The sequence below is a fragment of the Brienomyrus brachyistius genome, chromosome 4 (genome assembly GCF_023856365.1).
Source record: "Brienomyrus brachyistius isolate T26 chromosome 4, BBRACH_0.4, whole genome shotgun sequence".
Lineage (NCBI taxonomy): Eukaryota > Metazoa > Chordata > Actinopteri > Osteoglossiformes > Mormyridae > Brienomyrus > Brienomyrus brachyistius.
In genome coordinates, this window is record NC_064536.1 from 10,216,796 (window position 1) to 10,242,002 (window position 25,207).

The window sequence follows — 25,207 nt, forward strand, 5'->3', positions numbered from 1 at the left end:
CAATATAACCCACAATACACTCACAGTGGCACTGCAGTAATACAGATATACCCCCGAACACAATGGGAAGGTGGATTCTGACTCCCTCTAGTGACGAGCTCCACATTCTGTGCTGCTGCCTCTACTGGCGGCGTGTTTGTTTCTCTCCCCCCTGTCTAATTTAGACGTGGTGCACTTGTTCCCCTGGGGGTGGGTGTATAAGGTGGGTCGCCGGCTAAGGGGGGAGGAATCGATCCTGTGGCAGCCACCACGCCGGCTTCGGCTCTGCATCAGTGTTTCATTCTCCTTTTCTGTTCTGTTCTCTCCTGTTTGTGCTCTTTGTTAATAAATCACCCCTGACAATCCAACCATCCCGGGTCTGAGTCCGTTTATGCCCACAGCTCTTTCTGCTCCCATCCATTTAATATGTAAGGCATCTGCTTGTGTTGATGTTTCGCCTGATATTTCCTGCCAAACCTGCACATGGTTTTGTTGCCGTTTTTCACACATAAAACTGGGTTGTGCAGTGAGTCCTGTATCATAAGGGTGTCTTTCCTAGAGACTGATCAAGGGAGAACAACTCAGGCAGTGAAAGCTGAGCTGCTTCTGTTATCTGGCCTGATTAACAACCTGAGAAACGTTTGATTTGAGTTTAACAATAAGAGAGATTTACCAGCATGTCAGATTAATGGTGAGGACAGAACCAATAAATGACCAAAATTAAAACTCATAAGCCTGTGTGGAAGGTGCAGGAGCTGTTGGGCCATTTTAAACACAAGGTCAGCATGTTGGGGGAGTGACATGCAGGGGTCCATAACTGTGCCCAGTACATGTATAATCAACTTTGGAATATGACCACATCAAAAAAATACATAAGGTGAGGCTCCTTCTTGGTGAATCATGATCTCTCTGTATTTTCCTCTTTTCAGTCACGACTCCTATGAAGAGACAGGGAGTTAAAGGTCACCTAAAGGACACAGAAATACAAATAAAGTAACACACTTACATCACTGTTTAAACCATGGTGTCTCGTGAAAGTCCATTTTCCCTTCGTTGTTAATTTTATACATAAATTGAACATTATCTAAATATTTTTCTGTTTCTTTGAGACCTAAAACAGGCAGCATCATCTAAGTCAGTCTCAAGAAGATGTCAGAGACAATTTTGTCCTAATAGAAGATTAAAGCAATAAAATCACCCAAAAAGCCTGGAAAAGAAAGACAGAGGACAAAAGCTGATGCTACACAGGTTACAGTATGATTACATATAATATCGGAACCTGACTCTGTGTGTATCTGAGGATTTTCTGGCTCATTCACTGTAAAGTTGATTTTCACCAGCATTTATGGACAGTAGCATTCACAAGTTTTAAATACAATGATACTAATTCATCAGTGCGATCGTGTGCTTGACAGCTAGAGGGCAGTGCAGTTAACTCACCTATTTGAGTTAGATTGCTAAAGAGTTGTAGCTCACTTCATCTCCAGAGTCATTACGCTGCTGTGGTTTTGGCTGGAAAAGCAGAAAAGAAGGAAGCTGGTTTGTTATGTAATTCATATGAAGGACAAATCAAAGTGTGCTTGCAATGTTTGATAGGCAATTTGCCACAAAGGTGCTATACAATGAAAGTATGACTTAACCTCGGCATAGTTGAATAAGGAGGGTTCAGTGCATAGAACTGACATATTGGGAATCTCAAACACTGTTGTTGTCCTTTTCAAAAATGAATCCCACGCATGCAAAAGAAGGTAGTAAAACAGGCTGATTCAAAAATCCTAGACTGTTATTGTCATGCCCTGCTCGTCCAATCCTCCTGTGTGCCACGCCCCCTCGTTAACCTCGTGTGAAATCCCCGCATTTACCAGTCGTTTCGTGTAATTTCCGATTAGTTCTGTGTATTTTGTTCCGCATTCGAGTACGTTTCCCTAGGTCTGCCATTGAAGTCCGATTGTCTACAGCACGGCACGGCAGGCTGCAGAGCTTTCTCCTATAGAGCTCCTCAGCTGTGGAATGGTCTTCCACCAGATGTGCGGGTTTCAGGCTCACTCTCAATATTCAAGTCTAAACTAAAAACACACCTGTTTAGTTTAGCGTATAGGGACACTAGTTCTAGCTCCAGCTAACTCCTCACTCCCAGTCAGACCTATAGTGTGAGGTGTAGAGCTGGGTGGGGATCGGTGCCACTGGCTTTGGATAAACTGGACTGTCAGTGCTGTCACTCTGGCTTCAGAATCCCTTGTGGAATTGGAGTGCTGACATTTCAGGGACTCCCCATGCCTGCATTCCCACTTGCCTCTCCCTCCTACTGATGCTGCCATAGCCAAATCTGCCGGAGCTTGTACATTGGACTTCATATTGCACTCACCTAGCTGTTAGCACTGCCTATAGCCTCCTCTACTTTAACTAATTGTACATTTTATTTCCCATACTCCTCCTGGGGGGTGCTGCCTGGAGACCTCAATCTACCAAGATGTCCAGCACACCCTGCTACATGTGACGTCGCCACTACCAATGACGTCCCTGCATCTAGCTCGCCGTTCTGCCTGTGTCATCTTCCACATCTTATGATTTGGACAGTGTGACTTGGCACTTAACCATCTCTCCTATTTGACTCTCCCTGCCGGCCCCTGGAGGATGGGCTCCCCCTTTGAGTCTGGTCCCTCCCAAAGTTTCTTCCTTCTTGGGAGTTTTTCCTTGCCACTGTCGCCTTTTGCTTGCTCACTGGGGGCTTTGGGTGAGGATGCTGTAAAGCGCTTTGAGACGATGTTATGTCGTGATACTGTGCTATACAAAAATAAATTTGTTTGTTTGTGTGTAGTCTGCTGGGGTGTTGTGTATTTTTGGCTTGTTTCCATGTTCCTGCTCCAATTCCCCATTAAATCCCATACTACCCAGTCCAACGTGCTCCTGCTCCCTGCATCCAGCCTGGTTACGACAGTTGCATCACAGTCTTACCTACACCCCCAAACTTAACATATACACCCCACTTTCAAGTCCAATTGATTCTGCACAACCTGCAACATATTTTTTCTCTCTCGAGGGGCATGCACCCACAGTGAGCAGAAAAATATATACTTACAGCTATTGATGTAAGGTTATTTATTACTAGTAGGCTAAGAATATAAATCCTATTTAGGGGTATGTTTCCCAAAAGCCCCCATTAGGAACTTAAATAGTTGAAATCATTTGGCTGCATGGTTCCAACTATGGAAGTTGCTAACATTTTTAGCAACTATGCATTTAGGAAACATACTGTAGACCAGGTTAGCAGGGAAGTACTAAACAACATTATGCACACTGTGATACTGAAATTGGCAAGAGGCTTGTGCACTTATGAGCTGCTCAGTTTGCTCACTGGAGTTCTTGATAAAAAGCTGCCGGATGAAGCTAGGATTTTAACATCATTTGTTGACCGAAATACAAAATAAGTACAATGCTCTTGCTACAATGCTAAGAACGATGTTGAGAGTTTGCTGATGTGACAGTATTACAGTTACATGTGGCAAAGTAGAAGGAGTAAGAATACACTGTAAAATAATGATGAAAACTACATTTTTGTAATGACATAAACCAGTAACATACTATCATTATCAAGTATTATGCACTGTACATAGCATATTCTAGTGTTATACATATTTATGTCCTGTTAATTTATCGACAGCCTGCCAGGGTGAATGGCAGAGGTCTTGAAAAGGGCCAACACTGCAAATATTGACTTTTTGCACAAACTTAATATAATTCGACACTTATGATATAATTTGACACTTCTGATATACCTGTAATTATACTTTAGTTTACCACACTATCTGACATGAAGATCTACAAACACTGAAGCAACAAACATTGTGAAAACCAATACTCAATTTCTCAAAACTCAATTCTCAAAACTTTTGGCCATGGCTGTAGACACCAGAGTATAATTAAAAACACAAAAAATTGCTTTGTGTGGTACCTTTAATGGCAACAGTGCTGAATATAAATTCATCACTATGGTGTGTGTCCATCTAAGGAAAATTATACTGTCACAGTTCAGAAAACAATACTGTTACAGCCATTGTCACTGACAGCCTTCTTCAGTGATGCTAATGCGTAAAGCTGAACAGCAAGCAACAAGATGCTGAGTATAATAATATCAGAAGTAAAGGCAGTAAAAATTAAATAAACTTATTAAAAATTTCAAAACACACAACTATTGTAATTTAAATTACATCCATGTATCACAGTGAGATGTTAACTTACTCTGTTGCCTTTTCTTGTTCTTCTCTCTGTAATAAAGTTAATAGAATCATTCTGCACAAATTCATACCAACTTCTGTGTCTATTGTGGCTGATATTTCTGGTGGATAATGGCCTGGATTAAAGTGCATAATGTGAATCTGCATCATCTGTATCTAATTAAATAGAAAAATATTGCCCATAACATTTCTGTTTCTTGGGTGGAGATATTTTTATCACTCTTTGCATGGCTTATTGCTCCAGGCTTTCAATGACACTGTACTGGGTAAGAAGTGTAAAATATGGATGGAAATACTTACTCCGCATTTGCCACAGCTTCCAGGTTCCCATCACATCAAGCAGAAGAAGCAGTAGAAATCCACATGATGGTAGGAGAATTTTCAGCAGAGACAAACTGCAAAATGTTTAAATAAATGTCCGTGGTGGGTAATTAGCTTCACAGGCTAACAGGTTCTTCTATCAATATGTGAATATTTGTAGAACATTGTGTTTGGGTCTTTGAAGTTATTGTTATTCATTTGTAGTTGCCTTGTGTGAGAGGTGCTGGCCTGCTGTGGGTCTGTTCCCTTACACTTTGGTCGAGGGATGGGCTTCATCTGTGGCTATGCACTATACACTTGACTGTGGTCTATGCCTATGAACTATACACTCATATTATTAAAGACAATGAATGCTGGAAGAGATGTTTAGACCGATGCCACTGTGACCCAGACCAGGTTGAATGGAGGAAAGTGGATGGATGGTATGAATATTGCATAACTTAAAAAAGGCATAATCTTGGCTTTTAACTTAGATTACGCACATTGTTTATATTTCATACATTATATTTTTCTTGAATATTGGCATAAGATTAATTTTCGTATTTTTTTCACTGCACCTGGTGAAATGCGTTGTGTGTTTCCCATTTCTGGCTCCAGTAGGTATCAAGTCATTTGAAGATGGAACTGCTGAAGATCCTGTTGGTGATGTTGTTGGCATGTTTGTAGTCAATGTGATCAGAGTCGTTGGACCTCTAGTAGCTGTAACACAGTTCAGTATTTCTGAGTTTATTCAATATGACATGATTACATAGAATTAGTGAAACACTCCAGCTTTGTGCCCTATATGTGCACTGTCTGGCATGGGCTTCAGGCTCCCTCACACCCCTGATCAGTATAAGGAGGCAGGAGATGGATGCTCAATGTGTCAGTGCGATGCAAATATAAGAGCATTACCCTGCTATTCCCACAGCAAGTCAATGCTGAGATAAATGCAAAAAACGTCCTATGAAAGAGCAGTTTTTCGGTGATATACTGTGGAATTTCTCTTCATCCGTGTTTCCATACACATTTTGTGATGCAGGATTGCAGGGCAGTGCCGGCGTCAAGGTAGAGCATTTGAAGGCATTGCCCCCCCTAGCGAGTCGCCACACCCCCCTACACACGCTCCAGCACCCACCAACACAGGCTCCAAAATATTAATCTTTATATCTAATTATTTTTCAGATATTAAACACGTAAACATTCACAAAATTAATAAAGAGCGGTTTCAAATATTTTTGTCATATTATAAATTCACTTGAAAGAATGTAGGCTAGTTGGTGCTGATTGGATGTTGCTTTGGTGCGGCATTTGACTTTCGCACGGAAAATATGATAAAATAGAATTTTCAGCCGCCAGCGGTCATATTAGGGTGGCGAGTCATCCAACTGCGCAACCTCATTTCATAAGGGTGTGTAAAAAAATAAATAACAAAGTTGAGACCCCGATGGAGTTTGAACTGCGTCACTCATGGGAAGCCTAATCAACGGTAAGATGTTCCTGCGTTCAGTCTGAACGAATCATTGCACTGCGTTTGCGTTTTATGCATCACAAGGGATGCATATGAAAGGTGCTTGTTTACTTTTCATTAGTCCTGTGATTATAAGGTTGGCATGACAGTGTAGGGAGCTGTTATGATGACTGACCGCCTGTCTGGGTCTTTTTTTGTTATTGATGGCAGCTAACGTGAACATTGCTGGGAATCCCGTGACCCACGGGAGTCACGAAAAATTGTCAACCTCTAGTGTCGCTCATATGAATATAGTTCACGATCGATAGTGCCCCCCCATAGTTAGTTAGATGCCAGCCCGGTAGATCCACTCTGATGCCGGCCCTGTTGCAGAGGCTGGAGCTTATCCCAGAAGCTAAGAGCGCAAGGCACATAATAGCCCAAGATGGAGTGCCAACCCATCACAGGGCACATGTACACACACTCACTCACAGATTCACACCTACAATATGGTAACTCCAATTCACTGTGACAACTTTATGGCCTATGGGGGAAACTGGACAACTCGAAGGAACCCTAGCATAGATTTAAAATATGAATATTATTTATGAGTATTAAATTGATAGTCAATCAGTGTAACATTATTATCATATCTATTTGAGAGTCATGCTTTGTTCAGCGTTTAGCTTACTCTGTGTTTGATGAGAAACAGTAATATGAACGGGGAAGTTTAAGTCTCCCACACCGCACCAGTAACAGTCTGTGTCCTTCATCTCCAGTCTGGTCAGAGTCACAGTCATTATTCTTTGTACATTATTGACATGCAGTTTAGTTCTGTCTCTGTCGAAAGTTCTGCTCCATGTTTGTAAACAGGGCTTCTCCATGTTTCTCCTGCACCATGTTTTCCTGGTGTACTTGTCTTTGTCACTGTAGAGACACTGTACAGTGACAGTACCGCCCTCCTCACCATTCACCATGATGTCCCTCACTGACAGATCTGGAGAACCTTAACGGAGAGACAGAATGGATACATGTTATCTGCAGCGGTTAAAATGTGTCTGTATATCTTTGTTTGTATCTCCATGTGGATTTATGACTACTTTTGGTAATTCAGTACTGTTTAACATGGAATTATTTATCTTGAGGTTGATTCTCCTATGCACTTAAGTCAAAAAAGTGCAAAGCTGCGTGTTTTTTAACTTCAGCGTATTCTACCATCTACTTAAGTGCACTTAGGCGATTTACACATTTTGGCCAGATGAACACAAAAATATGGGCATATTGCATGTAAATGACTCTTAAGTGCATTCAGCCACTGACTTAAGTACACGTAAGTGCATGTCCTCTTGAGGGCTGTATTAGAGGTATTAGAGTGGATTTTCACTCCTGTCCTGTCCCACTCTTACAAAAAAAAATTCCATTTCATCCCAATGAAGGGATGGTTTTAAGATTGCAAACCTAGCTAATCAGCTAGGCTATGGTTTTCCACCAAGTCACAATAAGACCAGACACACACACAACTACAACCATGCAGCAACACTCCCTGTAACTGAATCCACACTCACCAGGCACGTATTCTAACCAAACACACCAGCAGTCTTCTGTTGCTGTACAACTCTAACTCGACAAGCAAGTACATATTGCTGTTGATATACAACTGTTCACCTTATACTCAGTGCACATGGCCGGTCTATCGCAATGCATTCACATTGTAAGTATTTTGCACATCTTACAAACAGCATACTCCGTTTTATTACAATAACTCTCAATCTGACACGCCTGAAAGCTCTGAAAGTGAGATATTAGGATCGTTGTTGCATCACTATCTTGTCTGGTTCTGACTCCATTTATATTATGAATGCGCCATGCAAAATCATCCATCCATCCATCCATTTTCCAAACCGCTTATCCTATTGGGTCGCGGGGGGTCCGGAGCCTATCCCGGAAGCAATGGGCACGAGGCAGGGAACAACCCAGAATGGGGGGCCAGCCCATCGCAGGGCACACTCACACACCATTCACTCACGCATGCATTCCTATGGGCAATTTAGCACGTCCAATCAGCCTTAGCATGTCTTTGGACTGTGGGGGGAATCTGGAGTACCCGGAGGAAACCCCACGACGACATGGGGAGAACATGCAAACTCCACACACATGTGACACGGGCGGAGACTCGAACCCGGGTCCCAGAGGTGTGAGGCAACAGTGCTAACCACTGCGCCACCATGCCGCCCCAAAAATCAATATTTGTAATATTTTTATTTGCTATTCTTTGCTGGTAAATGTTTCACCGGAAGTTCAAACTCTACGCAAACGTCACCTGGGCGGAGATTCAAACCCGGGTCCCAGAAGTGTGAGGCAACAGTGCAAACCACCTTACCACCATGCCGTCCCCATTAGAACTGATATTTTCATGAAAACTTTCATGCCTTGATCATTCTGATCCTCCTTTGTGCCAAACCCCCTCGTTTACCTCATGAGGAATCCTCTTGTAATAAGCGGATTCAAGTTATGTTAATTGCTGTGGTGTATTTAAGTGAGTTTCTGTGAGTGTCTCCCCAGTCTGGTCATTGAGGGCAGTACTGCATTTTGCTCTGTATCCCCGAGTCGGTCCTCCGTAATAAACCCTGTTTTCACCCGATTCCCTGGACTCCTGTGCCCGCTTCCCCATTTCATGCTGTGACAAAAATGTTTTAAAATCACTCAATTTTGATAATTCAATCACAATCAAGACTTTAGACAAAAATTTGTGAGTTTGACATCAAACTAATTTTAAAAATGAGAAAAAATTGGTCGGTAAATTGACGGTAATGAGTTTGAGAGGAATGACCCTTATTGTAAAAATGAATCCATATATTTCAGCTTTTTCCCCTCTTCATTCAGAACAATTCTGAAATAAACAAGCAAATATGCCTAAACATGTTATCATTAATAGCATGGACTGAAAGTTTAGAATGTCTGGCTGATAGAACAATAATGCAGTGAACTGCATAGGTAAAACAAGCTTAAATTTAAGCTGATATACTTATTCTGCGATGTATTATTCCAAACCGGTTTTTAGTGACTGTCACTTAAATCTCACCCCTCTACCCTATTAAGCATAGATTTATGCTTCCTGCCCTGCCGTGCCTTCTCCTTCAGGTTGAGTGCGGTGGGCATGTCCACGCTGAGGAGGGGAGAATACGCGTAACTCAAAAGTGCGTAACTTTTTAGGTGCTTTTTTGACTTAAGTGCTTGATGGCAGGATCACCCCCCTTATGCCTATTCCATATCTAAAACAATTTAAATGTCATTTTAAGAACATATTACCATTGATGACTGTAATGCTATATGAATCGCCAACTGCTCTGATTTCCCCATCAGCTTGTACAGCACATGAGTATAAGCCAGAATCATCACTCTGCAGGCTCCTCATGGTCACTGTGAAGACACCCTGATCAGGGGAATCAGTGACTGACAAACCGTCTCCTTGAGAAATACAATTTGTCATTAATTCCCTGCACCTTTTTTTCCGATAATCAGTGTACTTATTATCATAGAAACATGGAATGATCACATTCTCTTCTTTCTGAACTGTTATCTTTATACGTCTCTTCTCACCATTAGTGCCTGTGTAACCGGTGATCGCTAGGGATGACGTCATCCGCGGATCCCGTATCCCGCGGTATGCATGAGACGCTGATTAGGTAAATGGGGGCGGTTCATGATGGCGTCTTAATTGGGATCAGCGTGGATAAAAGCGGTGGGAAGCCGCTAGTGGGGGAGGTTCGATTGCTGCCGCGATACTTCTGCGAGCGACGGAAATGGTGGTGAGCGGTTGGTTCCGTGTCCCGGCTGCGGCATAAGGTAATGAGTAATAGGGGTTGGACGGGGTGGCTGAGTGCATTTCTGTTCTCTTCCGGGTATGTAAGGGCTGTTGATCTTCTTCCTAGGCTGGGTTCGGGGTGACAAGTGTGTCCGGGTCCATGCTGATGCTCAGGAGCTGGTCACTGCTGTTTTGCCTGGTTTTGATTTCGTTTTGTAAGATTATGTGCGTTGTACCGGCATTGTTGTGAATAAGGGGGGGGGCGTGGTTATCGGGGCTAACTGGGTGCTGGCTGGTATAGTAGGAGGTCTGGAGGGTAGTTTAGTCTCTTCCCCATTTACAGCGGAGAGCCAGTGAATGTGGTGCTGGAGTTTGGGGGTTGGAGGTTGTATTCTTGCACTGCATGGAGTGAATGTGGGGTGAGTGAGAAGTATTAACTCCAGGATGTGGTTTGCTGTGATTTTGATATTAACTCCCACTTGGATGTGTGTGCCCTTGGGGGGTATGTGTGTGGTGTCTCCCCTTCCTTCTTTTTCTTCTTCCAGGTAAGCACCTTCCCTGGCTGGCTAAGGGGTTAAGGCGTGATTATAGTATTGGACCACCAGCACCTGAGTTTTGCTCTCAACCCCGTTTGTGTGTTTTAGTGGTGTCATATGCTGGTAATTGTTTACTGACTGGGAGGGTTCAGTTTTAAATTATTGTTAATAAATTGTTTTAATTCTGGGATATGCGTCTCTGTGTGTTCATGCGAAGGGAAGTCGTGGGGTTAATTTGAAGTCCTGAGGGGCAGGGCCTCTGGTGGCGTAGTCGGGGTTACGTAACCTTGCAGCCCAAGGTTACAATCTGGCGTAGTCGGCAGGATTTTGCATCTTCTTACCAGAGACAAGTATTCCAGTTTTTGGTTTGTTATTAGTGGATTGATTTGAGATTGGTAGGCAAAACAGCAGTGGCCCATCGAGGGACATTACCTGTACCAGCTGGGGCTGGAATTGTGTTATATCCTGCAGTGTGGGGAGGAGCCATGTCTGAAGAGGTTCAAGGACTTAAGGACTTGGTGCAACAGCTGCAGGCCGAGAATGAACATCTTCGGCGGGAGCATACCACCGTACAGCCAAGCACCAGCGGGTCATCGAGGACTGACGGGCATTTGGTTAACACTGGGATGGAACGGTTGTATATTCCCAGGGAGCGGAGGTGCCCAGTGTTTCGGGGAACTTTTGGGATTGGGGTGGATGAATGGTTGGAGGAGGTAAAGGCTAGCGTGAGGGCCCGACATCTGAATGGATTGGAGGAAGCTTATTTTATGTATGATCATCTAGATGGGGAGGCTAAGGCTGAAATTCGGTATCGGAGTAGGGCTGAAAGGGAGGACCCTGCTGTGATCGCTGCCATTTTGAAGGACTTGTATGGTTGTGCTAAGTCCTATGTTGAGTTACAGGAGGGTTTCTTTTCACGTAAACAACATGAGGGGGAATCATTGCAGGAATATTCTCATGCTCTTTGTTCATTGATGGATAAAGTGTTACAACGTGCTCCTGATTCTGTCCCTAATTCAGATATGTTGTTGCGTGATCAGTTTGTGGAGTATGTGTATGATCCAGCTCTGCGTAGGGAGTTGAAGCGTTTTGTCCGCCAGGCCCCCCAGTTGTCCATGCTTGATGTTCGGGCCGAAGCCATCCGATGGGAGCGGGAGGGGAGGCCCAGTGAATGTGGGAGGGGTAGGAGTCATTCTGTGCCCTCACTGTGTGCCATGCATTACACTCGACCCCCACCTAAGGTTGAGTCTTTACCTCCTGCACCTACTGGTGTAGAGTTAGCAGAGCTAAAGAGAATGTTGCTAAAACACCAGGAGCAATTGAATTTCCTGACCTAAAGTGTTTCGGCCCTATCAGGTTCGCAGCAGCCGAGGGGCCCGAGTCGCTCCGGTACTGTTATTTGTCGTAGGTGTCAGCAGGTTGAGTTGTCAGGTTTCCGGGTTTCTGCTGGCCAGGCCGGTGTTGCGTCCCAGCCTCCGGAAAACTAGGCCCCTCCAATGTGCTGAGCCACTCATTGGAAGGGGGCAACATTGGCTCCTGTCGGCCTACCCCGGTAAGTCAGGCCATCTCCTCATTGGTAGGCCAGTGCCCTACAGTAACTGTTAAAGTAGGGGGGGTAGGGGTGAAGTGTTTGTTAGATACAGGGTCAATGGTGTCAACACTACCGGAGAGTCTTTTCCGGGAGCATATGCAGGGCCAATTGAAGGAGTGTAATTGGTTGCATTTACAGGCGGCAAATGGTCTTGAAATACCTTATGTGGGCTATGTTGAGTTGGCAGTTGAGGTTTTGGGTAAACATCTACCAAAGAGGGGCTGGTTGGTGGTTAGGGATCCTCCTGGGTCAGGTGGCTCTAGTACACCAGGGGTGCTGGGGATGAATGTGATCAGGGAATGTTATACTGAATTATTTGTCCAGCATGGTTCAGCCCTCTTTGATGGTTCCACCATTGGCCTAGAGGCTCAACGGTGGAAGGAGGCGTTCCAGTTTTGCCAGCAAGCTCCTGTTAATGATCCTCCCTCCAGGGGATTGGTAAAAGTAAGAGGACGAAAGGCTATTTATATACCTGGGGGAACAGTTAAATTTGTGGCAGCAACCTGTGCCGAAAAGCTGGGTGGGGCTTTAGGGGAAGTTGTATTTGAGCCCACCAGTGCCGCTCGGCAGCTTCCAAGTAGTTTGTTGCCCCTTCCGGCTTTCCTCAGAGTAACCAAGGGGACTGTGTATGTTCCCATTTTGAATGTCAACAAAACTATGGCCACTCTTTATCCGCGCTGTCCAGTGGGTATAGTGACACAGGCCCAAGTAGTAAGTCTGCCTCCCGGGGTGACAGAGAAGGTGGGGCCGGTAGATCAGCCCCTTGGGGAGGGGAGTACCTTGGGTGGGGTAACCCTTTCTGTGAATGCCCATATGGGTGCTTACCATTCAGTGTTGGAGCAAATTCAGGGACTTGACCTGTCAGTATTGCCCTCAGTAGAGCAGGAACGTGTTAGGGGTGTGTTGAGGCAATATGCTGGAGTGTTTTCGTCATCGGAGGGTGACTTGGGATGTACTACGCTCCTGTCACATGATATTCCCCTTATGGATGATAAGCCGGTCAGACAAAGGTTTAGACGTATCCCCCCGTCGGATTATGAGGCTGTGAGGGCTCATATTCATCAATTGTTAGATAGTCAAGTTATTCGGGAAAGTTGCAGCCCCTTTGCCTCTCCCATTGTGCTGGTGAAAAAGAAGGATGGCCGCTTGAGGATGTGTGTGGATTATCGGCAGTTGAACAGCAAAACCCGTAGGGATGCATTTCCCCTGCCTCGCATCGAGGAGACATTAGACTCTCTATCCGGGGCTCAGTGGTTTTCCACTATTGACTTGTCGAGTGGATACCATCAAATCCCTGTAACCGAGAGTGATCGTCCGAAGACAGCTTTTTGTACCCCCTTTGGGCTGTTCGAGTTTAATAGAATGCCCTTTGGGTTGTGTAATGCGCCTAGTACATTCCAGCGATTGATGGAACGGATTTTTGGGGATCAGAATGGGCAGTCTTTATGGTTGTACTTGGATGATATTATCATCTTTTCCTCTGATGCAGGTGAACATCTGAAGCGTCTGGAGTTGGTGTTGGGATGACTACAGAGGGAGGGAGTGAAGGCTAATCTGGAGAAGTGTTGCTTTTTTGGGAAGGAGGTGCGCTACCTTGGCCATCGGATCTCCCGGGATGGCGTCTCTACCGACCCGGAGAAGGTGTCTGCAGTAGCAAATTGGCCTAGGCCGAGGAACATCCAGGAATTGCGGTCTTTCCTGGGTTTCGCCAGTTATTATCGCCGCTTTGTAGAGGGATTTGCCAGACTGGCGGGCCCCCTACATCGCCTGGTAGCAGAACAAGGGGGGGGTAGGGGTCGTAGGGGCCAGAAATTGAGGTTGGCGGAGGTGTGGCCAGACGGATGCGAGGAGAGCTTCCAGCAGCTGAAGGTACGACTGATTAATGCTCCGACTCTGGCTTTTGCAAACTTTTCTCTGCCTTTCATTTTGGAGGTGGATGCTAGTCATCATGGACTAGGGGCTGTGCTTTCACAGGAGCAGGAGGGAAAGGTGCGTCCTGTGGCCTATGCTAGCCGGAGCCTCAATCCAGCTGAGAGGAAGTACAGTTCTATGAAGCTGGAATTTTTGGGGTTGAAGTGGGCAATGACCGACAAATTCCGGGAATATTTATGGGGCCAGCAGTGTGTAGTGTGGACCGATAATAATCCTTTAAGCCATCTGAGCACTGCCAAGTTGGGGGCCACTGAACAGAGGTGGGTGGCTGAGCTGGCAGCGTTTAATTTTTCGGTTCGCTATAGGCCTGGCAGGACGAATAGAAATGCTGATGCGCTGTCGCGGCAACAACTAGAGCTTAATTCTGAGAGTTTGGTATCCCTGTTCCCGGAAGGTGTGTTGCCATCCCCTCTACAGGAGGCCATTTCGGGAAGGGTGCCACCGGTGACGCAATCAGCTATGACAGTGCTCCCGCAGCGTTCCTCGGCTGAGTTGAGGAAGCTTCAGGAGATGGATCCTACCATTAGTGCTGTTCTTCCTTTTTGGGAGGCAGGACGTAAGCCGAGTCAAGCAGAACGAGAGGGTTTGTTGCCTGCCGCACGACTGTTGTTGCGGGAGTGGGACCGCCTCACAGTGGCAGATGGTCTCCTGCACCGTAGGGTCTTTAGGCCGGATGGGGGAGAGGGGTGGTTGCAATTCCTACTCCCGGCATCTTTAATGAAAGAGGTGTTGTACCAGTTGCATGATGCCCAGGGACATCAGGGCAACGAGCGGACAGCGGCTTTGGTCCGCCAGAGGTGTTTTTGGCCAGGGATGGCCAAGGACATTAGGGAATGGTGTGAGCAGTGTGAGCGTTGTATGCTCGCTAAGTCTTCTCAGACACAGGGATGAGCGCCGATGGGCCATTTGCTAGCAAATAGGCCAAATGAAGTGTTAGCCATAGACTTCTCATTTTTGGAGCCCTCTAGGGATGGGTTGGAACAAGTGTTGGTATTAACTGATGTATTTTCCAAGTTCACGCAGGTTATACCCACTCGGGACCAGCGAGCTTCTACGGTGGCTGGTGTTCTCCTCAGGGAATGGTTCTATCGTTTTGGAGTTCCAGCAAGGCTCCATTCTGATCAGGGTCGGTGTTTTGAGAGTGCGATTGTTCATCAGTTGTGTGATCTGTATAACATCCAGAAGACTCGCACTACCCCTTATCATCCACAAGGGAATGGTCAGTGCGAGCGCTTCAATCGCACAATGCATAACTTATTACGCACCCTGTCGACAGAACAGAAGAGCCACTGGCCACAGTATCTTCCACAGTTGGTGTTTAGTTATAACACGACCCTACATCAGACTACTGGTGAGTCTCCACACTTCCTGATGTTTGGTCAGGAACCTCAGTTACCTGTGGATTTTCTCTTGGGTCGGAGGTCGGACCCGTGGAGGGGTATGATGTGTGAGTGGGTGCAAGAACATCAGAGGCCCCTGGAGGTGGCATTTAGTAGCGTCCAGGGGAAGTTGAAACGTGCAGCCGACCATCGGAAAGCAAGGCATGATTCAAGGGCCCTGTGTGCACCTTTGGAGGTGGGTCAATTGGTGCATTTGCGTAACCATTCAGTGCGGGGCCGGAATAAAATCCAGGATGTTTGGTCCCCAGTGGTGTACCAAGTGTTGCGAGCGCCTGCGCCTGGGGGAGTAGTGTATACTGTGGCACCCCTTCAGGATTTGGAACAAGTACAGCAGGTACACCGGATCATGATGAAGTGTGTTCTGCAGAGCAGGCATCCGCCCCCGGGGCCCAGGGAGGAACCCAGGGGACCGGGGCTTGGGGATCCTTGCCGGCTAGACATGGCCGATTATGATGAAGGGTCAGTTTCGGGGGTGATCGTGACTGTGCCAGGGGTGTCTGAGGGGGAGTCGACAAGGGCACTGCCTAGGCCCTGTTCCACTGGGGTACAGGAAGTTGACCTTGGGGTTGAGGACCCTAGCTCGGTTGCAGGAGGAGGTGGTTGGCCTCTGGATAGTCCATCTGCCAGGGTTGAGGCTGGAGCCCTGCGCCGGAGCACTCGGGTAACGGCGGGGCAACATTCTAATCCACATCGCCTTCCAGCTTCTGTGGTGAGCACTAGCATTGGGGCTGTAACCTCGGGGGCACTGGGTTTGGCGGGGGAACCCTCGGAGGGGAGTCTTGGGGCTTCTAGGGATTGACTTGTCTGTCTCCCGGGGTGGCTACGGGAGTGGGAACGACGGGACGTCGATTCAAATGGAGGGGGTAGAATGTAACCGGTGATCGCTAGGGATGACGTCATCCGCGGATCCCGTATCCGGCGGTATGCATGAGACGCTGATTAGGTAAATGGGGGCGGTTCATGATGGCGTCTTAATTGGGATCAGCGTGGATAAAAGCGGTGGGAAGCCGCTAGTGGGGGAGGTTCGATTGCTGCCGCGATACTTCTGCGAGCGACGGAAATGGTGGTGAGCGGTTGGTTCCGTGTCCCGGCTGCGGCATAAGGTAATGAGTAATAGGGGTTGGACGGGGTGGCTGAGTGCATTTCTGTTCTCTTCCGGGTATGTAAGGGCTGTTGATCTTCTTCCTAGGCTGGGTTCGGGGTGACAAGTGTGTCCGGGTCCATGCTGATGCTCAGGAGCTGGTCACTGCTGTTTTGCCTGGTTTTGATTTCGTTTTGTAAGATTATGTGCGTTGTACCGGCATTGTTGTGAATAAGGGGGGGGGCGTGGTTATCGGGGCTAACTGGGTGCTGGCTGGTATAGTAGGAGGTCTGGAGGGTAGTTTAGTCTCTTCCCCATTTACAGCGGAGAGCCAGTGAATGTGGTGCTGGAGTTTGGGGGTTGGAGGTTGTATTCTTGCACTGCATGGAGTGAATGTGGGGTGAGTGAGAAGTATTAACTCCAGGATGTGGTTTGCTGTGATTTTGATATTAACTCCCACTTGGATGTGTGTGCCCTTGGGGGGTATGTGTGTGGTGTCTCCCCTTCCTTCTTTTTCTTCTTCCAGGTAAGCACCTTCCCTGGCTGGCTAAGGGGTTAAGGCGTGATTATAGTATTGGACCACCAGCACCTGAGTTTTGCTCTCAACCCCGTTTGTGTGTTTTAGTGGTGTCATATGCTGGTAATTGTTTACTGACTGGGAGGGTTCAGTTTTAAATTATTGTTAATAAATTGTTTTAATTCTGGGATATGCGTCTCTGTGTGTTCATGCGAAGGGAAGTCGTGGGGTTAATTTGAAGTCCTGAGGGGCAGGGCCTCTGGTGGCGTAGTCGGGGTTACGTAACCTTGCAGCCCAAGGTTACACCTGCAAAAACAAAAGAGAAATGGTTACATGTTTTTTAAAAGAGAAAAGATTAACAGGAAGGTCTCCTGCACCTATTATGAGCCTCCGAGAATATGTGTTTTTCACACGCTATGAGTGCATAAAGGAAAACTTCCCGTTGCCTTATATTGAAGATGCATATATAAATATTTAACCCGTTTCACTTGAATTATACTGAATAAAACAGTGGACCTCTGTAATATGAAACAATTTTTCTTGTGATCCCAGTGAAAGAGAAGGAGCTGACATGAAAATCCAAATTTAACTAAAAACTCGGCAGCATACTGCCTTCATTCATGACAGTTTGTTTTAGTAATTCAACGTCTATCTGTTTCTTTGTTACATTTATTAGAAAATATAATTTTATATAAGCTAAATCTAAATACAATTTAGATTATTTTTTACCACAAGCAATACATAAAGAGAACATTAAGTGTATATAAGCATATAATACAATATATATAATAATAACATTATATAATTCATTTGACAGTAATGCCATATTTTTAACAAAAATTTTTTACTTTATTAAAACGTATCCATTTAAATTTAACAATAAATTTAGGATTCCCAACTGGTTTATACCTATATATGTGGTTTAAACCTAGTATATGTGCTTTAACACTAGTAGAATAATTTTTCCATTGCTGCATCCTGTGCATTTCTAAAGACATAAATGTAACAAATGATTGTATGATACTAAACAAAGAGAAAGGTTTTGCTTCCCTGGCTCAGAGAAATACTACCAATCCTCATAAACATGCAGGGTGCTCACCAAGTTGGGGCTTTGAATGTCATCTGAGAAACACTAAAGAAGTGGAGGCACTCCTGCTGTAAGCTGTAGCACCAGCCGAATGGTCTGCTTGGCTGTAGCACTAATCGAAAAGTGTGGGCATGTAGCAAGTGTTAACAAGCAAAGGCTTTTCAAACTTACAGCAGGAGGACCTCAGCTTCTTCTTTTTTCAAATGAGTATATAAATTGCTTGAATATGGTGGTGCTTGAAAGTTTGTGAACCCCTTGAGTAGTTTAGATTTTTTATTGTTTTACCATGATTTTCTTGTTTTATCATCATCAGTTTTTATATATGAAATATTAGGTTTATATTCATCAATTCCAATGAACCTGTTTTAAGGGAATTGTGTAAATAGCCAGCAGACTACGTGAAACATTTAATCAGAGTATGTGCAGAAGTATGTGTAGGTAATAGACTCAGGCACATGTGGGTACTGTAGTAGTCAATTAAGCAGACCAATCAAATGAGACATCATTAGGACAGGTTTTGAGCAGCACTGATTAAAAGAGAGAAGAAACCAACCCAAACTACTGTCATGCCAAAGCATAAAGCACACAGATCAACAATGCTGAGAGGAAAGGAGACATCTGAGGACATCAGGAATAAGGTGGTGACAGCCCATCAGTCTGGTTAAGGCTCCAAGACCATCTCCAAAAGACTCCAGCTCCATCCATGCAATGCAAGACAAATCATTTACAAATGGAGGGCACTCAGCATCACACTCTTCACCACAGCATCACCACAACTCTGCCCAGAAGTGGACGGCTATCAAAACTTTCACCAAGAAGCACCAGAAAAATAATAATTCAGATAAAGGCCAACCTACACATCACCTTCAGAGGGTTGCAGACCTCTCTGGTAGCATCTGGGATAAATGTACATGTGTCTACAATCAGGCAAAAAATAAATAGATATGGCATTCATGGGAGAGCTGCTAGAACGAAGCCTCTGCTCTCAAGAAAGAACAAAGCTGCCCATTTAAACTTTGGCAGAGAGCACTTGGACAAACCAGAAGCCTTCTGGAAGTCCGCTCTCTGGACACATGAGTCCAAAATTGAGTTATTTGGCCACAATCATAGATGCCATGTTTGGAGAAAATTCAACACAGCATATCAAGAAAAGAACCTCCTCCCAACAGTGAAGCATGTTGGGGGAAATGTGAAGGTCTGGGCCTGCTTTTCCGTCTCTGGACCTGGACGACTCCATGTTATCCAGGGAACCATGAATTCCCAAGCCTATCAGCAAATTCTTGAGCTGAATCTCCTGCCATCCGTCAGGGAGTTGAAGCTGGGACGGAAATGGACTTTGCAACAAGACAACGATCCAAAGCATTCCTGCATAAGTACCAAGGAATGGCTTAAGACAGAAGATTTGCACTCTGGATTGGCCCAGTCAAAATCCGGACCTCAATCCCATTGTACATGCCAGATGTAGTGGGCAAAAATGTGAGACACTGGTTCATGGTTACAGAAGTCGTTTGGTTGAAGTAATGGCTGCAAAAGGAGGTGCCAGAAGCTACATACTTTTGCACATACTGTACCAGATTTTCTGTTTTTTGAGAGAGAAATTACTTTCATTGAATAAATAATGGAAATGTATCCCTTTTTTCTGTGTATCCCTTATTTGGAAGGTCTGCTTTACAAGTTGTGATTTAAATGTCCAAGGGGGTGGCATGGTGGTGCAGTGGTTAGCACTGTTGCCTCACACCTCTGGGACCCAGGTTTGAGTCTCCGCTTGGGTTACATGTGTCCACACACATGTGTCCATACATGCTGAGGCAAATTGGACTTGCTAAATTGCCCATAGGAGTGCATAAGACTAAGGTAGGATAAGTTAAGGGTAAGAAAAGATTGTATGACAGAACGGGGCGGCATGGTGGTGCAGTGGTTAGCAGGTTAGCACTGTTGTCTCACACCTCTGACAGTCTCCGCCTGGGTTGCATGTATGCGGAGTTTGCATGTTCTCCCCATGTCGTCTCTTCTGGGTACTCTGGTTTCCCCCCACAATCCAAAGACATGCTGAGGCTAATTGGAGTTACTAAATTGCCCATAGGAGTGCATGTGTGAGTGAATGGTGTGTGAGTGTGTTCTGCGATGGGCTGGTCCCCCATCCTGGGTTGTTCCCTACTTCGAGCCCATAGCTTCCGGGATAGACTATGGACCCCCCGTGACCCAGTTGGATAAGCGGTTTGGAAAATGGATGGATGGACGGATGTTTCTTACTTTCAGTGTTTCTGGGAGTTTCCCTAGTCTTGTATTCATTAGTATAAGTTACTGCACCTGTTGCCTGTTTTCCCTGCACCGTTGTTATTGGTTAATTGTCTTTTGTGTCACATCTGCCTCTTTGTTAGTTCGGTTGTCTGCTGCATTTAAGTGCTTGTCCAATTTCTGAGGCATGTGTTCAAAAAAAGTATTTTAATTGTAAAATTGTATTTTATGATTCATATTTGACTCAGTTTATGAAATAAAATGTTTTTTTCTAAAGACTTTGATCAGTGTTTTTGTATTTTGTAAAATACGAGAAATACTATGTGCATGGTGACGTCATGTGTGCAAAATGTTTGTGCTAACAAAGGGCACAGAGCCACTAGAAGGGCACAGAGCCACTAGAAGGGCACAGAGCCAGGCTGAGCACCACAGCGCTATCCAGCCCATGGCTGCCGATGGTCACATTCCACCAGAACCCCCCAACACTAACTCCCCAGGGAACTTCCAAGCAGCAGAGCAGATTCCAACAACCAAGGATCAAAGGAAAGGAAAGATCCTGGCAGGAAGAAGAAGATCTTGTGGCCAAAGGTTCAAAATGTAGAAGTTTGGAGAACAAATGTGTTACAAATAAAATATCACATTAAACCTGGGTAATTTCACTGTTTTCATTACAGGGATATTTGTGAAACTCGTATTTGAAATAAATGTAGGTGCGACAGCTTAATCATTTTTTCATACATTATTTTGTTTTTTTAAAAAAATGTCTTTATTGTAAACTGCACAGCATGTGCCGCTGTGAGCACTATCCCCCGTACAGGAAGTGTGGAGAAGAAGCCTTTAACCTGGGCAGAAAATACATTGTTTGCAAGCAGGGATGGATTATGGGTTGTGTGGACCCCTGGGCAAAACGTTCGCGAGGGTCCCCCCCCCCCCCCCCCACCACCACCACCACCACCAGCACCACGACCACGATTCAAGGGCCCTTGGCAGCCAAACGCCCTCCCTATAGGGTCAGGGGCCCTTGTAGACAGAGGATCAAAGAATGTAGGCCCTCTAAAATAGACAAACGAAAATGCATTGTTGATAAGCGTTGCAAATTGTTTTGGGCTAGGGGCCCCACGGGCCCCCTACACCCCAAGGGCCCCTGGGCAGCGGCCCCGCTGGCCCGGTCCGTAATCCGTCCCTGTTTGTAAGTCAGTCTTAATGAAAGAGTGCCTATTTCAGAGGGCTTTAAGTTGAAAAATACACAGTGAAATATCTAATAATAATAATAATCTGAACATTCAAACACAGCATACAACTCAGTTTGCAAATTTAAACAAATTCATTTTAAATAACTGTTTAATCTCAGAGCCAATTGCCATGTGGCCACAAATATTTGAATTATTATTGCTTATGCTTATAAATGCCGAATACATTCCTGGAGCCTTCGATTTAGCATACACAGTGCCCTCTACAGGATCCTGTCGAAACAGCATCTCTCAACCTCGTTCACAAAATGTGCATCTTTTTCAGAAAATGTTTTTCTTTGTAAATCCCAAAATCTCCCTATAAATGTATGTATGAATGCTTCTCGTCTTTTTCAGTCACACGACGCCTTTATAAATGAGCTCCCCGATTATTCTGTTTACATGAAAACATCTTAATTGCGTTAAGGCATGTAAACGTAGCCACCTAACGAAAGGTAACCACGTGACTTAGCAGACTGCATGTTCCTCATCTCCTCTGTATGGACCATAGAGCTGTGTATCGGAGAGTCTAGCAACACGCTACCTTTCAAGATACAGGCATTACAATTCAATGCGCTGCTCTATTTTTGACATTAAAAAATCTGCTTTTAGGAAAACTTGGTATAGTATAAAGAGCACATCACCAAATGGATGAAATCTGAGTAAAAACATTTGATTTTTAACGCAATCAGAATAGAGGTGTAAGCATTTGCATTTATCACAGTCCCTGTAACAATCCAGCATCGTAGCACTACAGCTATTTCTGATTCAGCCAACGGATAATGTTACTAGCCAGCAACCTTGTGCAAGTTATTACTAAAAATTACTAATTACTAATTACTGCATATAAAAGTAATTATAATAAAGGTGGGATTCGACCGTGTGTCTGCCTGGGGGGTCGCCGGCCGGGATTTCCAGCAGTTTGGACGTGTGGTTGTTGCGGCAATGTGCTGCATCATCGTCTGCTCCCCCGGCCAGACCTGTCCTGTATAATAACATAATTAAGGAAAGTAACAGTGGGCTAAAGGTTACATAGTGATCACATTAACAGCGCATTAAAGTAGTGGAATCACACTGACGCGTTACACTAACATTGCTAGGCAGCTAGGTTTGCTAATGCTAACGTTAGCAGCGTACCTTCATGCTACTTCCTCTCGCAAGACAAGGCAGCGTTACTGTCACCTTGGACAAGGATCGCCGCCCCTTTTCCTGCATTTGGAGCCGTTTCATTCCCTAGTTTTGCGACTTAACAGACTTTGGGCCGCCCTTTCTTTCTGCTTGGGGCTGATACAGAGTGACGGCCTGTATTCTGTTACTCATTGTTTGCCCTCTTCATAGATTTCAACACTCTGATTCTTGGTTAGATTGGGGTATTTTCTTTTTGTTTTCCGTTTTTTTGCATACCAGTGGCTGCCTCTATTGATCTGTCTGACTAAGATTTGATTGGTCTGGGGTGGTGGTGTTCACACTTTCACCTTGTGCAGTATATTTGTGTGGGGATCAGTGTGGTGGGGCACAGGTGTGTGTGTGTGTTTGTGTGTTAGTTTAGGGGACTCCATTCCCCCTTTTGATCAACTTCGCCGGACACCTGTTTCTTGTGTGGAAGTAAAATTGGACATTGGCAGCCCGGGAGGTTGGCATATTGGGTCTGTTATGTCTTAGGCCTTAGGCAAGAAGAGATTGTTTTAAATACTGTGTGACCTGTGTGAAAGCTCGGGCCTTGGAGAGGCAGACAGCGGAACAAAAGGGGGGGAGAAACCACCTGCAGGAGGAGATTTGAAGCTGCCCCATGTCGCTCGCCGTGGGGCGACCTGCCTCCTCATTGTCGCTTGAAGTCTGACAACATGATGCTACTCCGGGATTTACTGTGGTCCCCCTGCTCGCTGAGGATGTGATCGCTGGCTCCCCAAAGCTCTCCAACACAGAAGAACAGGCTTCACTCCGAGTTCTATGGTTGTCAGAGTGCTGGACCACAGTAGAGGTCGGACTTTGCTTCAACATGGTTTTATCTGTATTGCACACAATACAGATGTTTTCTACCGTCCTTCGTCCAATTAAATGTGGAAACGTTTTGTCAGCTGCCTGGAGAAGACACTACTGCCTCTTTTAATAGTACACATAGTAGTGAGCAGTGGTGACTTAATGGTTAGGGAAGCGCACTCGTGATTGAAAGACACTGCATCTACAGTATCTGGCCCAGGAGAGCCAGCCGTTGCAGTCGTTACATCCACACTTAAGGCTCCCTGCCCAGAGGGCCGCTCAGGCCGCACCCACAGTGTCCAACACAGGTGAGGCCTTGGTTGCCTCTAGGCTTCTCATAGAATCTGACACGGTTCCCTGGTAACCAGCCGACACCTGCCACACTGCTCCATAATGTCCGGCCAGCATCCACCTCGCTGTCCCCTGATGCCTGGCCAGCACCCACCTCAATCTCCCCAGACGTCCAGCCGGCGCCCACCTCATCTCCTGACGGCCTGCTGGTGCCCACTTTCTATCCTGACGTCCCACTGGCACATGCCTGCAGGCTGCCACCAGCCCAGAGAAGATGGATCCAGAGGAAGTCCTGCTGGACTGCAACCCTCTGGACTTGCCCTCGGGTCCCTCCTTCATCCCAGACTCCGGTTACTCTGGTCCCAGTTTCTGGGGTGGTCACCAGTATAAACAGGAGTCCAAGAAAGCAACAGGCTGAATATCTATCTCCCAGAGAGGGTTTGCCAGTCTCTGCTCTTGCCCTGTATGTCCCTTGCCATCTTCCTGTTCCTGTCCTGTTGTCTCCTTGCTGCCCTACTGCTCTGCGGTTCTCTCATCGCCCCCCAACCCCTCACGTCCTCCAGCCCTGCTGGCCCTCTCAGACCCTCTGGTCCTGTGATTCGGCGGAGTTCAGCCTCACCTGGAAAGGGGCCTAGGAGGGTCCCCAGCCCCGAGTCTTTGCCTGGCTTCCCTGGATGCCCCATGTTATTCCTTTTTGTACCTCAGTGTTTGTCTTGTTACTCTGCCCCGCCTGTATCTCTCCTTGTCTTCTGCATCCTGTGCCCCTGTTCTTGTTGACCCTCCACCTGTCCATCCTGTTTTGGGGTCTGACAGGACTGCTGTACCTGTGGTTCCTGTAATGTTAGGCATTGATGAGACCAGAGACCCTGTACTGCCAACATGCAGGTAACCATTTTATTTCTGCAAAACCCCCAGACCCTTACAAAGCATCCTGGGAATTGTAGTACTCATCACTCATTACACCTCCCCCTTTTAGCCAAGTGATTATTCCCAAAGAATATATAATCCTACATTCTCCTTTGTATCTAAACATGTGAATTACATGAAGAACATGTAACTAAGTAATTGGAAAAGAACCAATAAAACATCCTACCCTCTCAGGAATAGTCATCAATAACATCCAGAGAAATAATCATTTAACACACTTCTCCTATTTCTGTTTTTTTTTCACAAGTTCAGTCTTTCAGGAGCTTTACTATGCCACCCTGATCTAGTAACAAAACCCGAGGGCCATAAATGCCTACGGTTCCTTCTAAACAATCCCCCACTTTCAGTTTCCATAAAGTGGGACCTTGGAGTGTGAGCTGGACCCACGACAGATCCATGCAGTTTCTCTGCCGCCAGCCAGACCGTCTGCCCAGAGTGGAGCTTGGGAAGTGGACGACATCCATGCCGAGAGTTGTAGTGCTGTGCTTGTTTCTGCCGTACCTGACGATCTTTTTGCCGGAACTCCTGAATGTCTGGCCACAGAGGGTCCAAGTTACCAGACGTCTGGGGAAGGGTTGTGCGTAATCGTCTGCCCATAAGCAGTTGTGAGGGAGAGAAGCCGTGCTGCA

At 45.7% G+C, this 25,207-nt stretch overlaps 2 protein-coding genes and 1 long non-coding RNA gene across 3 annotated transcripts in view; 1 reads left to right on the forward strand and 2 right to left on the reverse strand.

Moving 5' to 3' along the window:
* Window positions 1-1,133, forward strand: part of LOC125740248 (tripartite motif-containing protein 16-like) — a 65,347-nt gene extending 64,214 nt beyond the window's left edge. Inside the window, exon 6 of the mRNA XM_049011158.1 lies at window positions 909-1,133. Within this exon, the coding sequence (XP_048867115.1) occupies window positions 909-976 (68 nt within the window). The 3' untranslated portion in view covers window positions 977-1,133. The remainder of the gene's footprint in view (window positions 1-908) is intronic.
* Window positions 693-5,231, reverse strand: LOC125740256 (uncharacterized). Its single transcript, XR_007397486.1, has 4 exons — window positions 5,093-5,231; window positions 4,515-4,609; window positions 1,420-1,491; window positions 693-917 (listed from the first exon to the last, which is right to left on the reverse strand). It is a non-coding gene; the product is annotated as an uncharacterized LOC125740256 (long non-coding RNA).
* Window positions 5,232-6,222: 991 nt separating this feature from the next.
* LOC125739800 (CMRF35-like molecule 5) lies at window positions 6,223-17,175 on the reverse strand. The gene is made up of 3 exons (XM_049010259.1): window positions 17,133-17,175; window positions 9,274-9,573; window positions 6,223-6,970 (listed from the first exon to the last, which is right to left on the reverse strand). The coding sequence occupies exons 2-3, from the start codon at window positions 9,452-9,454 to the stop codon at window positions 6,618-6,620; spliced, it is 534 nt and encodes a 177-aa protein (XP_048866216.1). The 5' UTR covers window positions 9,455-9,573; window positions 17,133-17,175; the 3' UTR covers window positions 6,223-6,617.
* Between the last annotated feature and the right edge of the window lie 8,032 nt (window positions 17,176-25,207).

Coding starts and splice junctions, on each gene's coding strand:
- LOC125739800 (XM_049010259.1), bottom strand. CDS start 9,454: ATGACAAATTGTATTTCTCAAGGAGACGGTTTGTCAGTCACTGATTCC. Junction 6,971..9,273: donor TAGCATTACAGTCATCAATG/GTAATATGTTCT, acceptor CTCTCCGTTAAG/GTTCTCCAGATCTGTCAGTG.